This window comes from Rhodnius prolixus, unplaced genomic scaffold (genome assembly GCF_049639745.1).
Source record: "Rhodnius prolixus isolate KJV_2025 unplaced genomic scaffold, Rpr scaffold_2, whole genome shotgun sequence".
NCBI lineage: Eukaryota > Metazoa > Arthropoda > Insecta > Hemiptera > Reduviidae > Rhodnius > Rhodnius prolixus.
This window is the reverse complement of record NW_027411592.1, coordinates 24,360,970-24,376,283: the sequence shown is the minus strand read 5'-3', so window position 1 is coordinate 24,376,283 and position 15,314 is coordinate 24,360,970. Positions and strand designations below refer to the sequence as shown.

Here is a 15,314-nt window from a genome sequence, read left to right as displayed (position 1 = left end):
TTAAAATAGAAGTTTTTTTTAAAAAAAATACCAAAAACAACTCTCTTAATTGTCGGTTCAATAGGAGTATTTTCACTAAAGCAAATTAATAAAAAATGTAAGCTCGAGTTTCGAATTGATACTTCCTCTACGGTAGGGAGTTTGTTCATATTTTATTTTCATTTAAGCACAGCAGAAACGTGTTTTATTTTATAAAATTGCAAAGTGCAATAACTAAATTTGCTGAATGTCTGTAAACCGCACTGATTGACTTAAGGAAGGTCCTTCCCACTTAAGAAAAGTTCCTTTCCAATAAATACTTTTCAAACAACAGAAAGATTTCCTCATTCGAGGATAACAAGCCTAACAATTGTCTAATTTGTTTAGAAATCTTCTACACCCTTAAACGTTTTTCACTAAAATTTCAAGTCTTAGAAATTAGCACATCTTTGTGATTTAGAAAAAACTTTGCATTACAGCTAATCATTATTTGATTGCCAACTGTCCTCCAACGCCTGATTAATCAGAAGTGGCATCATTCAGGAAGTCTGAATACACTGGCAAGTTCATGGTCATTAAATACCATACAATACCAGATGATGAAAAAGTGTCGCCGTTACACATTTGCTCAGCACTTCCTTGTAAGCCAGAAATAGGGATCCTAAAGGCTACGAGAAAAACTTTGAGACAAAACAAAGGTCATCCTAGACTATAAGACGTGGAGGCTGCAAGGCTTGAATTGGAAACGCTAAAAGCAAATGACCCTACCAGCTTGCATGGTGATGTGGTAATCTGAGGAAAATAATAACACCATGCTAAAATTCAATTGTTCCAAAATATAATAGCAACATATTGAATACAAAACGGAAAAAGAATTGGTTTAGGCTATAACTTCTTGGGACGTCAGAATTGTTGCCAGGCGTAGTAAAATGACAGAAATCAAGAATATTGATGCTTAACTGTGCAGGATACAGACAGAGAGCAAACAGAGCTGCCAAAACAAACAAATAAAAAACAATACTAATAGAACAGAAAAAAAGAACAGGCAAAAATGGCCATGGTTTTATGGTGTAACATACATTACTTAGTAGTCTTCTTCTACTGTACGACCCAACTGCGATACAATATAAAAAAAGAAGACTTAAAGGTGAATTCTGAAATATTAATTTCTGTTTACTCGCCAACAAAGATAAAAATGTTGATGAAAAGTTATGTAAATACCAAATCCCTGTCAAAACAATATTTAGGTTCTGGAATTTCGAAATTTACAGGAAATAATTGCTTTGGAATAACAAAGCTATCAATCTGGAATTCAAGCAATTAGGTCAACATAATTCTCATATAACCGAGACACACATTTTAAATTATAACCTAAGAGCCATAACTCTCACTAGCGCTGACAAAGTAAGTTAGCAGTGCCCCGATTACCGTTTGAAGATAATTTTACTAAAGAAATTTAACGCCCGAGATCTAAACTATTGTTGCTAAACTGCTAGGTAATAACCATTCTGAAACCATCCTGACATTTTGAAGTTCTTCACATGCTACTGAAGATCGTTAAACATTGAAAACTTTTTAAACAAAACCCTCTTCCAAAATTGCAAACACACGTTGAAGGCAATCCCAAAAATCAAACTTCTCAGCATTAATTTAAAACCACCAACTACAGAGATTTTTTTAAAAATTTATCAACTTCTTTTTGTTACAGTTGCCACATAGTTGCATAGAAAAGAAAAAAAACAAAAAAGTAATTAAAACAGTTAATGTGCAAAGAATTTCAAAGAAAACTAGAAAAACAATATATTGTATAGATATATGCATACGAATTCCTGTTATGAATTCGGTGCAAGGGAAAAACTCACCTTGTGAGGACATCCTTGGTAATGTGGAAGACTTAATCGCAGGTTTGGCCGGTTTTGTGTCGGCTGTGTATGTATGTCGGTTGAGTGGAGAAAATGGAGGTCCGCAAGGGCACGCAGCACACCAGTATATATGTATATAGAAAGAAAAGATGGCAAGCAAAGAGAGATTTTGTTAGTTAAAAAAAAAAAAAAAAAAAATTATCCACAGTTAGTATATTTTGAAAACATACCTGATTTTTGAGTAGGAGGGAAAGTGAGGTTACAAAAAGGGCAAATGACTTCTTTATACCTTAACCATTCATGCTTATTAGACATATTTAAATAAAAGTAAAAAAAATGAAAGGAAAATATTACGGAATTAGTACAAAGATGTTTTATTTGCAGTCCAAGAGAAAAAAAAGAGAACCACACCATTTAACTTATTTACAATTTTATGATATAAGTATTTTTATATTCTAAAACTTCTGTTCATGTAAAACAGAAAAACTGCTTTCCATTCAGGATCGCTGGAAAATTGGTTTTTCAAGTGGATTCACATTTACTCATTAGTAAAACAAGAAAGATAACATGAGGGCCAGTATGGAAATCCTCTCAATGGCAAACTAACTGTCTGATGATTATTAATTTAGTTGAAAAGCTCAAACTTAATTATCGCAGTTTCAAGTAACACTTTATGCAATAAATTCTAATCAGAACATTAGAACGGATCTAAAGAGTATACAATAATATCTTGAAAGTCTACCTGCCACTACATCATTATTATCTGATAGTGGCATTTACAAACGGACATCATTGTCCGATTGAACGAAAAATTATTTTTGTAATGTATTTTTCACTGAATAAAACTTTTATTTGTGAGGTGTAGAAAGAAAATCTTTGACCAATTAAGGGAGTTTGAAAATATTTAAACTGTATGTTTATACTTTAAATAAATACCATCGCGACTTGCCAAGCAACTGTATACTACTCGCAAATTAAATACAGAATTTTTTAAAAAAATGTTAATTACCTTCATACATAAGGATCTTAGAACCTAAACCTCAAAACCAGTTTCTCAGAAAACATCAAAATAGTAGCTACCGCTTTCAAGAAAATTTAATAAGTTGGAAAATGAAACGTTAAAATAAAGACACAGTTTGCGGAATATTGACCGTAGCCATCATTCGCAATCGACACAAGCTAATTTGAACTTTTTGCATTCTAAATGCTTGAATACACACACACAAACACATTTTTAATACAGAATAACTGATTCCAAAGGCTAAGAATTTTTTTTTTGTCTTTCAGGCTTTAGGTGGGTTCTATATTATAATATATATTATAAATTTATGTTTATACAAATTTGGAAAAGACAGTATAGTGAGTATGCTAAACTTCAGCTGATCCTCCGTCTCAATAATGTAGTTTCGATTTCACTGCCAAGAAAAGGTATAGGAAATGAAGCTTACAAGTCTTGAAATAACGGCTTGGTTGGCCACATTTACAGCTGCCTAACCAATCCGACTTTTATTATTTCGCCAAACATTAGACGAAATATTTTCAATATTCGTCCGCGATCAGAAAGAACAATCAGTCGCATCAATCTTAGAGCTTTTCCTCACATTTAAAGAATTGCTCTTTAGTAGATCATTGAAGTTAGTATTCCTTTACTTAGTTTAGAACTCTCCGAGTAATTCTGAAGAAATGGCTAAGAATATCGCCATTTATTGTTTTTCAGGACATGATAAACTTCTAAATCGTAATTATTGTGGTAAAATTTGTTAAAAATGATTTTGATATCTGGACTCAGCAGCCATCTATTTGAGGAGTAAGTTGTCTGTAAAGTGAATAAATATTTTTAAACAGTAACAGTTTTACAGATATTTATTATATCTTCGATTTAAAATAAGTATAAAAATAATGGGTTCCTTTATTTAATTCTTGCACTGTTTTTTTTATTGTAAATTTAAAAAATTAACTACAACAATTCAACATCATCAATATTAAGCTAATTCAACAAATTTACTGGCATCCAAACACGATTATTTCATATTAGGCTGAAACTGCAACATTTATAATAAGTTCGTATACATTCTCTTCAAAAGCCAAAATGCTTTATGAAAAATAACCAATAAAGTAAACAAAAATAATGCAGCAGGTGTCTTTATAGTGAAATATGAAGAAGATGGTCATAAAATCCTCGAGATAGAAACAATTTGGATAATAAAAGCTGGCGACTCTAATGAACTAAATTAAAAGAACAACCTCCCCTTCCCTCCCCCAAAATACTTTTGAAATGAACATTGCATTAATGTTATATTAATAATTATAGTGAACGCCCTACTCACCGGAATGTTGAGGAGAGTGTTGCTTTGGCGAACTCATATCCGGTGGTTCATCTGAGAACGACACACTTTTCTCAAATGATACCGACTTGTCTGAGAACATGGACAAAAAAAGGCCAAAAAAAACACAAATTGATATTGTTATTAACAAAGAAGTTTTAATAAAGTACATGTAAATGCAAATATAAAGTTTTGGCCGTAAATCAACTTTTTTGCGAATGAGTTTGGGCCAATAATGAGAAAACTATTTCTTAAGACAATATAAACGAGGAAAGAATCATTAATTAGTAGAATATGAAGTTGAGTTGTGATGATTTGATCTTTTATACGACAAAGTTGATTAAAACCTTTTAATAGCAGAGAATGCCCAAAATGCCACTAATCACGGAAGAATCACTTTTTTTCTCTTTCTTGCAGGGCTGATCCTATCGATCATTTAACCAAAATCATTTCAATAAAAATAATAACTATCCGTACTTGCACATTAAAATCAGCCAAAGTTTCAAAGCTTTGCAAAACACTAAGGTTTTTCTTTTTTTAACAAACGACAGACAGCAAAAATGCATAAATATTGTCCAAAATACTTTGATTAAGCTATTAAAATGTTCATTTACAGCAAAAATTATCATATTTACAAAACGATTCTTCTAAAAAAAATCTAAAATAATTTACACAATTTAAACAATTATTTACAAAATTATACAATACCTCTTCCCAGTTTCGGTGGCTTTGTATCTGTCCTCAGAAATGTATCGTCTGGATTGTTCATTAAATGAAATGCAAACGTACACATATGGGTGAGATAGCAGAAAGAAGATGGTTAGCGTGCAATAAAAAAAAAAAAAAAACAAAGATTAGTTGTGTTAGGCTATAAAAAGTTATTATTATTAAGCTGAATTAAACATAAAATGGGTATGTATTATATGTATTTTGCTATGATCGCGAAACTGTAGAAGCAAAAAAAATAGAATAGTTTAGCAAATAACGGCACTAATCTCTTAACATTAAGGAATATCAGAGGTTTAAATACAATAAAACTGACTTTACATTAGAAGAGGGTTCGGCCAAAAACCAAAAAAAGAGAAAGTAATATGCAAAAACATTTTCGTGGAGCTCTAAGTATCAGGAGCCGCTCGTCAGAAGCTTCAAAAAATTTAGAGCTGACATTATAATAATGTAACGAAGAAGGGCAACTAAAGTACCAGCGGTAGAGCAGCAAAACTTCTTTAGAAAAAATACTTAGGCTATTGGCCGATCATTCTTCTCTTTATAATTTAAAGTTTAATGAATTAATGAACCAGATCAGATTCTAGAAGTTTCGACGATTTTCTTGCTTTTTTTTACCGACCAATTCAAATCTAAATTAATTCAATTAATAAAGTCTATCTAATATTTTGAAATTTCACAAATTATTCAGAGTTCTGAGTAGTTAATCCGTAAATAACTTCTCAAACTTATTCAAAATTCATTAATAGAAAGTAAATATTAAATTTTCAAAATTCAAAATAGGATTTAAATGTAAACAATTATTAATGTTATAGATACTGCTGAACTTAGATGCTTTCATTTCTTAGGAAATGTTATCCAAAAATAAAAATTAACTTTTAACCTGCAGAAGAAATATAAGAAGCAAACTTCAATAGAAAGAACTTGAAGAAAAATTCTTTCTTCCAATAATGTGAAATAGCAGAGTGAATAATTAAGCACTAAGAAGCCAAGCATTTGAAACGACCACTTTTACATTAAAAAGTTTCTTTTCCAAATATAAACTTCATGGCTTACGTTAGAGGTGCTCTCTACACGATAAAAAAAACCGTTCGTTCTATTTAAACATTTGAAACGACCACTTTTACATTAAAAAGTTTCTTTTCCAAATATAAACTTCATGGCTTACGTTAGAGGTGCTCTCTACACGATAAAAAAAACCGTTCGTTCTATTTAAACATTTGAAACGACCACTTTTGCATTAAAAAGTTTCTTTTCCAAATATAAACTTCATGGCTTACGTTAGAGGTGCTCTCTACACGATAAAAAAAACCGTTCGTTCTATTTAAACATTTGAAACGACCACTTTTGCATTAAAAAGTTTCTTTTCCAAATATAAACTTCATGGCTTACGTTAGAGGTGCTCTCTACACGATAAAAAAAACCGTTCGTTCTATTTAAACATTTGAAACGACCACTTTTGCATTAAAAAGTTTCTTTTCCAAATATAAACTTCATGGCTTACGTTAGAGGTGCTCTCTACACGATAAAAAAAACCGTTCGTTCTATTTAAACATTTGAAACGACCACTTTTGCATTAAAAAGTTTCTTTTCCAAATATAAACTTCATGGCTTACGTTAGAGGTGCTCTCTACACGATAAAAAAAACCGTTCGTTCTATTTAAACATTTGAAACGACCACTTTTACATTAAAAAGTTTCTTTTCCAAATATAAACTTCATGGCTTACGTTAGAGGTGCTCTCTACACGATAAAAAAAACCGTTCGTTCTATTTAAACATTTGAAACGACCACTTTTGCATTAAAAAGTTTCTTTTCCAAATATAAACTTCATTGCTTACGTTAGAGGTGCTCTCTACACGATAAAAAAAACCGTTCGTTCTATTTAAACATTTGAAACGACCACTTTTGCATTAAAAAGTTTCTTTTCCAAATATAAACTTCATGGCTTACGTTAGAGGTGCTCTCTACACGATAAAAAAAACCGTTCGTTCTATTTAAACATTTGAAACGACCACTTTTACATTAAAAAGTTTCTTTTCCAAATATAAACTTCATGGCTTACGTTAGAGGTGCTCTCTACACGATAAAAAAAACCGTTCGTTCTATTTAAACATTTGAAACGACCACTTTTGCATTAAAAAGTTTCTTTTCCAAATATAAACTTCATGGCTTACGTTAGAGGTGCTCTCTACACGATAAAAAAAACCGTTCGTTCTATTTAAACATTTGAAACGACCACTTTTACATTAAAAAGTTTCTTTTCCAAATATAAACTTCATGGCTTACGTTAGAGGTGCTCTCTACACGATAAAAAAAACCGTTCGTTCTATTTAAACATTTGAAACGACCACTTTTGCATTAAAAAGTTTCTTTTCCAAATATAAACTTCATGGCTTACGTTAGAGGTGCTCTCTACACGATAAAAAAAACCGTTCGTTCTATTTAAACATTCGAAACGACCACTTTTGCATTAAAAAGTTTCTTTTCCAAATATAAACTTCATGGCTTACGTTAGAGGTGCTCTCTACACGATAAAAAAAACCGTTCGTTCTATTTAAACATTTGAAACGACCACTTTTGCATTAAAAAGTTTCTTTTCCAAATATAAACTTCATGGCTTACGTTAGAGGTGCTCTCTACACGATAAAAAAAACCGTTCGTTCTATTTAAACATTTGAAACGACCACTTTTGCATTAAAAAGTTTCTTTTCCAAATATAAACTTCATGGCTTACGTTAGAGGTGCTCTCTACACGATAAAAAAAACCGTTCGTTCTATTTAAACATTTGAAACGACCACTTTTGCATTAAAAAGTTTCTTTTCCAAATATAAACTTCATGGCTTACGTTAGAGGTGCTCTCTACACGATAAAAAAAACCGTTCGTTCTATTTAAACATTTGAAACGACCACTTTTGCATTAAAAAGTTTCTTTTCCAAATATAAACTTCATGGCTTACGTTAGAGGTGCTCTCTACACGATAAAAAAAACCGTTCGTTCTATTTAAACATTTGAAACGACACACTGAACGTTAAATTTTACTCTCTCTTTCATTCTGTATTTTGTCCAGTTATTAGTAATGAGAAATTAGCCCTCGCACTGTGCCAAATGGCCAATTTGTTTAGAAACAACTCAATTACGTAGTTAAGTAATAATAATTATTTTTACTATTTAAATTTTACATATTAAATGTTGAAGAATGAATAAAAAAATACAAAAACAAATTCACAATGTAAAGAAGGTGGCATATTGACCGAGTTAATGATTAACACGTAACTGTGGTTTCAGATTCAAAATTACAATTAAAGGAAAATAAATTTACTCAAAATAATTGCGTGGATTCTTTTACAACTGCGCAGCTGCAAATCTGAGGGAATTTCCAATATCCTGAAAAATTAGGAAGCGCAATTCTTCAGCAATTGGCGAAAGTAATCTGTTTCTTCTTATTCGGCGCGACAGTCCGGCTAGCGAACCTTGGCCTCCGTTAAATGCTTCCGCCAGTTTTCCCTATTTTGGGCAGCCACTTTCCAGTTACGTACGCCCAACAACGCCAGGGCATCCTCCTTCACTCCGTCCAGCCAACGTAATTTTGGCCTGCCTCTCTTCCTACCGCCGTGTAGCACCATTTCCATAAGCCTCCTCGGCACGTCATCATCACCCATTCTAGCCACGTGTCCTGCCCATCTTAGTCTGCCAATCCTTATCGTTTTACTTATGTTCGGTTCTTTGTAGAGTGAGTAGATTTCCGAATTAGTGCGTTTTTGCCAAGTCGGGCCATCCCGTATTGGTCCAAATATTCTTCTTAAAATCTTCCTCTCGAAAATCAGGTCTTTTTCATCTGTTTTAGAAAAAGCCCACGTTTCCGAACCATAAGTTAAAACTGGGCGAATTAGTGACTTGTAGAGGATGATCTTAGTCTTCCTAGATATCAGCTTGCTTTTCATCTGCTTGACGAGTCCAAAGTAGCATCGGTTTGCGCTTATTGTTCTACTTTGGACCTCTGCTGATATTTCATTACCTTGGGTAACTACGGATCCGAGGTACTTAAAGTGGTCAACCCTCTCGAATTTATATGAACCCACCGCCACATCGGTGCCACCACCGCCTGTACCATCTCCACCAGTCCGCATATACTTGGACTTGGCTTCGTTGACAACTAGGCCTAATTTCTTCGCAGCTTCATCTAAACACAGAAATACTTCTTTCACCCTCTCGAGAGATCTCCCGATTATGTCAACGTCATCGGCGTATGCTAAGATCTGAATGGTTTTATCTGTTTAAATACCAAAAACAATTGCTTCAAAGAAGTAACGATCAATTTTACATTTAAAATTTCTCCTTAGATATCTCATGTAATTGGATTGAAAGATTGTTCCTCTAGTCTACAACAACTACAAAGGTTATTGTTTTATCACTTAGAATGTTAAATTTGAGTTGTTTTAAATAAATCGGAAAAAATGGCAATAAACGATCAATAACAAAAAAAAATCTCTGAAAAAATCACCTTAAGTAAAAAAAACACATAAAAGGCAATGATTTGTTAATATAATTTGCTTCTTTAAGAATTAGAAGTACTTGCACTCATACAACTACATTTTCTATTGATTACATCTTCTCTTCAGATTTCTTGTTCAGCGTACCAAGAAATCTGAGGTTTGTGCATATGTATCTTTAAGAGTGCAATCACTCCACGAATCATTGTGACTAAAAATCCAAACATTAACTCTTAATTAATACCGTTACAATATATTAATAAAATACAGATACTGTAATTAATACACTGTTTGCTTAGTAATTAATGATTTGTGATAAATTTTAAATGAATGAATGGTATGGGCACTTACCTGGCAAAGATGCTGAACTAGAGCTGCTGTGTTTATCATAATCATCCGTCACATCTGGGAGATATGTACATATGTTTGTAATTAGCATCATCAGGTGATTTGCAGCGGACACAAACAAAAGCAGACAGTAGGCAAGAAGTAAACACAAATGAGAAAAACATACAAAAAATTTGAGTTAGTTAATTCAGAACCAGTGCAGCAGCAACTTGTATAGACTGCAAGTGAAATTTTTTAGTAAGAAGCTTTGCAGATGTGAGCAAAAGGAATTTTGATTTTTTTTTATTAGAACTAGAAGCTCAAAATACCTAAACAAGTATAGCTTGGAAATGTCCAGTTGTTATTGCTCTTTACATGGGCAATACAAATTGTGAAACATTCACTGTTATTTTTTAAATATTTACAGAGAAGATGAAGATGACTCTAATGAAGAGGGCAGCCAATTATCCTAGCAGGTTTAGTGAAAATCCTGTTGTTTGCAAAGTTATGGTCCCAAACATCTTTATCAATATATTTTTAAAAGAAATATTGAGTTTTATAAGTAAGCACGAGTAATAATTGTACTAAGTAAAAGTTAGTAGGCCTCAGGACTCACAAAGGTTAGGCGGTGAGCATTAAAGTTGAAGCCTAAGATGATATTACTGTCGTCTATCATCGTTAAAGGCTACTTAATTAATCCTCTCTTATAGATTAATCTCGTTAATTCAATTTTAATGAGCAAATTGATTATTAAAATACTGGAAGCTTATCAAAATTGTGAAAAGGGTAACCATTAAAAAAAATCTCATTCCAGTTGAAACAATTCCCTTCAAGTTAGCGGAATTCTAGCAAAGCATTAAATGAAGTTATTGATATTCTGATTGGCACATTGGTAAATATATCCAAGAGCACTAAAAATCAATTTTCATAACAAATTGTCTCCAATAAACGAGACATTGAAAAAATATTTGCGATTATCTTGGACAACAATAACTTTCCATCGTTAGTGTGAGCTGTCCGATTACTGAAAACGGATGCAATAACTCGTCAAATGCACTTAAATCATTTGCAAATAGTGTCGATAAGCTGCACTTCAACTTATAACACTCAAGAGCGAAATTAAATTGTATTTATAAAAAAACATTGAATTGAAAAGTTTTATAATACTTTCTTTTTTTCTATTCAATGCTAGACAAAGTACACAAGGTGCATACTGCATTTTAAATATGACTTTATAGTCTAGCTACAGAATCACATGCTTGAGCTAGGTTTCTGCAGTCTAACTCAAGGCTTTATTTGATAAAATCTTATGTTAAAAGAGATTTAAATGAATCAGCAATTTCAAGAACCTCAAACCATAAAGTTCTTAATTAAGACATGCCAGGTTTATTACACAAAACCCATATTATTTCCATGATAAAAGAGTTAATTACTGTTTGAATTCATTAGAAAGAGATCCTCACCTGATGCCGACCTATGATAGATATGAGGTGGCTGCAGAGCTGGTTGCTGCTGAGCAGTGATTACGGGACCACCACCTGCGTTTGTCACCACATTTCCAGGACCGACAGATTGTTGATTCAATGCCTTCTGTACTAAGCCGGTCAAACTAGCCAATTGTCGTTCCATGTGTTCCACACGTAGTCTAACAATAAACAGAATTAGAAGATTATTAGAAAATCCTGTATGTTGGAGAAGAATCAGAAACCGCCATACAGCATAATTTCTGCATAACTTAAAAACTATAGAAACCTGATACAGTAATTGATATTACTACAGTTGAAGAAAAATGTTGCGAAACTGACAATTGATATAATTATTCTTACATTCCAGCAGCAGCATTTGAAGCGATATCCTCAACGAATCTTAAATATATGCTGGCATTCATTCGGATTCAAGTTGGCTAACAAGCATTCTTAATTCTTCACACATGGCGTAACCTTTGGCTACATATTTCCAATTGGGTTATTTCGTACTGCGGAAGTCAGATTTTTTAAAATTTTGTATTTATCTTAAAAAGACATGATTCTGTTGATCCAGTTTCAATGAAAATGAACATAGAGCAATGAAGCACAATCACATTCTTATTCAGAATTATTTTTTTCTCGCAAACTTGTAGCTTTTCCGTAGGCGGAGTTACAACTCAAAATTATTAGCCTCTGGGACAATTTACAAATGTTTTAAAAAAGTAATATATTTCATTCGTCAAAAGAATGGAGAAATTTATTATAACTGAATTTATAACTGCAGCCGAATGGCTGTGAAACCTATATGGATCCGATTGTTTTCGTTACTTCGGGGATTTTCTGCATGTTTTTCACATTATTATCATTTAGTTATCATATCTGTGACAAATTCTTGCAGATATCACCGAATTTAAAAATCTGTGGAGGATAGGATAGCAGCCTTTAAAATTTTAGAGCACAGTTGTGCGAATACGTGTCATCTACAAAAAATGTGAGGCCACTGAATAATGAAAATATGTCGAAGCAACATCAATTTTAACAAAAATTAGGATCCACTAGGTTTCCAGATCAAAAACTAAATCTTGCAAATAAAAGTATAAATTAATAACTTTTTAATCATTCAAATAATTTATTTTTGTAATAAACGTTTTCCACTTCTATAGTTTAGTAGTTAGAATCATAGTAGTTGAATCGAACAGAATGCATAACATATTTTTTTTTACTGGAGAGGTTAAGAAACACATCTGCGGTGGTCTAATGCTTCAAAATCTGTACCGTCTGATAGAAGTCGGTAAATTTAAGAAAACTAATCAAAATAATGATAATTTGAACCTGGTTTTACAAGTCACTAACATTTAGAGTAAAAGTAAATTAGATGAAAGAAATTATTGATAAAAGATTCAAGAATATGATCAAAGAAAGAATGATTAATTTGAATGAGGTTTGGTAAAAAGCTAATATCTAAACTGTGTATTAGTTTATATTTTCTTTCAACAGTGCGAGAAGGTTTCTTTTATTTCGAGATTTGACCTGAAACATCCCTTTTGAAGCCACTGAATTCGGAAAAGAGGTTTATAGAACTTAGCATGCGCGAGTTGGTGTGCGACCGACTGATTTGTGTGTTCGAAAAACGCAGCAAGTCGCAAAAAATTTAAATTTGAACAACTGGTTTAAAAGCCACAAGCCACCAATAACAATAACCAAGTTTTTGTAGTTTCCGTTTTTGAGTTTCGGTAATTAAATCTCTTCACACAGACACAGGGTTCCAAAAATCAGAACAGAAAGTCTGAACGATTACAATACTGTCTTCCTTAAAGGAATAACAGGATGTAAAAGGGAATGTAGGCGTTCAGGCAAGTATACTGGAATGTGTTTGCTTCTACTCACTAGATGTCAAATTCAACAAAAGTGTTCAAATAGACAACTACTGAATGGCGGAGAAGTCTGAAGGGCTTGTTTGGCAAAGGGTTTGCCTTTCGGAGAGGAAAAACTGCAAGATTTGCCCATGAGCTTCACTCTTAAGCAAAACTATAGTGGGTTTCTATTGTAAATGTCGCAATATGCACGACACTTTTAAAAAATGTCAATTTTTCTCAAATTAGTGTAGTTTCATCTTTTTTTTAAATTAGTTAATTTCAATTCAAATTTCTAAAATGTTCTTTAATTTTTTAGCTTTGATTTTTGTATCTCACATGTATTTCTTAAACGTTTCGGACTTATCACAAGAAGTAGATAATTCAGTTTGGATTAAAGATGCATGCTCTGGTACTGAGTAGACTCAGTAGTCCGGAACCGGTCAGAGATTCAATAAACATGCGTTCTACGTCGAATAAAATCAAAGGTATTATCCAGTACTGCGCACCTAACCACAATTTCAACACTTCTTCAAATTAATTTATCCACATGATTCAAAGTATACAAGAGTCTTAAAATGGAGCAGAATCTTTTTTATTTTTTTTAAATATCAGACAATATCTTGTAGATGTGTTTGTGCAGTTTGGATAAAATTATGTGAATCGTTAACGTCTGGATTTTAAATATTAATACATTTCTTAAATATGTTGAAACATATTCAACGAGAATTAAAAAAAAATCATGCAACATGCAAAAGCATTTAATTTTTTTATGTAAAATTTCGCCAAGTTGCACTGAGTCCAGTTATGTAATTTATCAAAAAAGATTTGTAAAAAAGTGTAAAAGTTAAGTTTGATTTTTTAAAGAATTGAAAACAATAAAAGAAGGCATCTCTACTACAGATATTATCAATACTAATTGTCTTTAATCAAAAATGTTTAATTTGCTTAGCAGCGATACCTTGTTTGGTCAATCTGAGCGTGCGGTACAACTTGTGCCGGAGGCCTGGACATCTTGTAGGTGGGCGTAGTCAGTTCCTCTGTGTCGCTGCACGAGTCGCAGCACCAAACAATGACACACATAGTCTTAATGGATCGTTTAAGATTATTTCGTTAAAAGTGGAATCTAATTAATACCGTGTTATATGTTTTGTTTTTAACTTTCGTCTTTTTTTTAACCAAAATTATTCAGGTTACTAAAAGACTGCCTCCAATACTTGTTGTTCGAAGATTTAAAGCAAAATTCTTATTGGAGGAGGATATTAAGTTGTACTAACGTAATATAAAATGAGAAAATTAATTTCTCATGGTTACAAGTAATTATACCAACTCTGGAATAGAATATATGTAGTATATTTAATGCACTCCAATAATTTCGAACCATTATACTATAGTGCGCCTGGTTTTTATATATTAAATCTACTAATGGAAAAAAAACATGTATCATACTGCCGTAATCGTCACATCCTATTGTATATCCGATTATGCAAAATTAATGTACGAGTAAATTTATTGTTCAACTAACAAATGAGTCGAATTTCGCTCAAACAATTAAAGAAGGTAGTTTTTCCATTAGCAAAGTAATGTCAAAAACAAATGTGTTTCACTAGTTGAAAAAGTAAAGATTTGTAAGGAATGGGCATGACAGAGCAGGTACTCCTTGCCAGATTCAGGTAGGTAATCGTTGGCACACAAATTAAGCAATGATGTGTACTCGTTGGAGTTGAACTTTTATTCAAAGAAATAATTTCATTTTGAAATTATAACCATATCTTGAATAATAATATTTTTAAATAATGCTTTCAACAATTAGTTAGATAAAAAGTAGCAAATTCTAAAGGTTGGACAGAATAATGGAACCTTTAGATAGATGTAAAATTATCTGAACTTACGTTAGAGAGAAACAATAATTCTACTGTTACTTAGGTCATACAAGCGCTAAGTTTTCTTGGAAGAAGTAAGAAGTTTAAATATTGTAGAAGTGCTATGCTGCATGAAATAAGATCGTACTAGAGTATTGGTGGACTAGTAATGTTGCTAGATGATTTAATTGTCTGTGAAATGGCTGCTCTGATACGAGGGTCGTTTGAAAAGTCCGTGCAAAGTCAGAGAGATAGCACTACTGGCGCGTATCAATGTTAGGTTTAGTTAGTAGCATCTCTTGGAAGAACACACACCAAGTTTCAGCCAGATCGGTCTATTTCTTTGTGTTTGGCATTCGTTTGAATCGAGGAAGTCGAGTGATTTTCAAAAAATGGACGAAAAAGAATTTCGTGTGTTGAT

At 32.4% G+C, this 15,314-nt stretch overlaps 1 protein-coding gene across 50 annotated transcripts in view; it reads right to left on the bottom strand.

Moving 5' to 3' along the window:
- The window catches only part of LOC141450519 (coiled-coil domain-containing protein CG32809), a 218,382-nt gene that overhangs the window by 22,454 nt on the left and 180,614 nt on the right, over positions 1–15,314 (bottom strand). For 23 of the 50 annotated variants that reach the window (XR_012456151.1, XR_012456147.1, XR_012456146.1 and 20 more), the window contains 6 exons: positions 13,993–14,079; positions 11,176–11,357; positions 9,737–9,790; positions 4,874–4,921; positions 4,169–4,258; positions 1,842–1,904 (listed from right to left, as the gene is read on the bottom strand). Coding sequence is in view for 39 of the 50 variants with exons in the window: in XM_074121060.1 (XP_073977161.1) it covers positions 1,842–1,904; positions 4,169–4,258; positions 4,874–4,921; positions 9,737–9,790; positions 11,176–11,357; positions 13,993–14,079 (524 nt within the window). In the remaining 11 variants the exon portion in view is untranslated. The remainder of the gene's footprint in view (positions 1–1,841; positions 1,905–4,168; positions 4,259–4,873; positions 4,922–9,736; positions 9,791–11,175; positions 11,358–13,992; positions 14,080–15,314) is intronic. The other 27 variants (XR_012456149.1, XM_074121031.1, XM_074121042.1 and 24 more) reach the window with 9 other exon arrangements.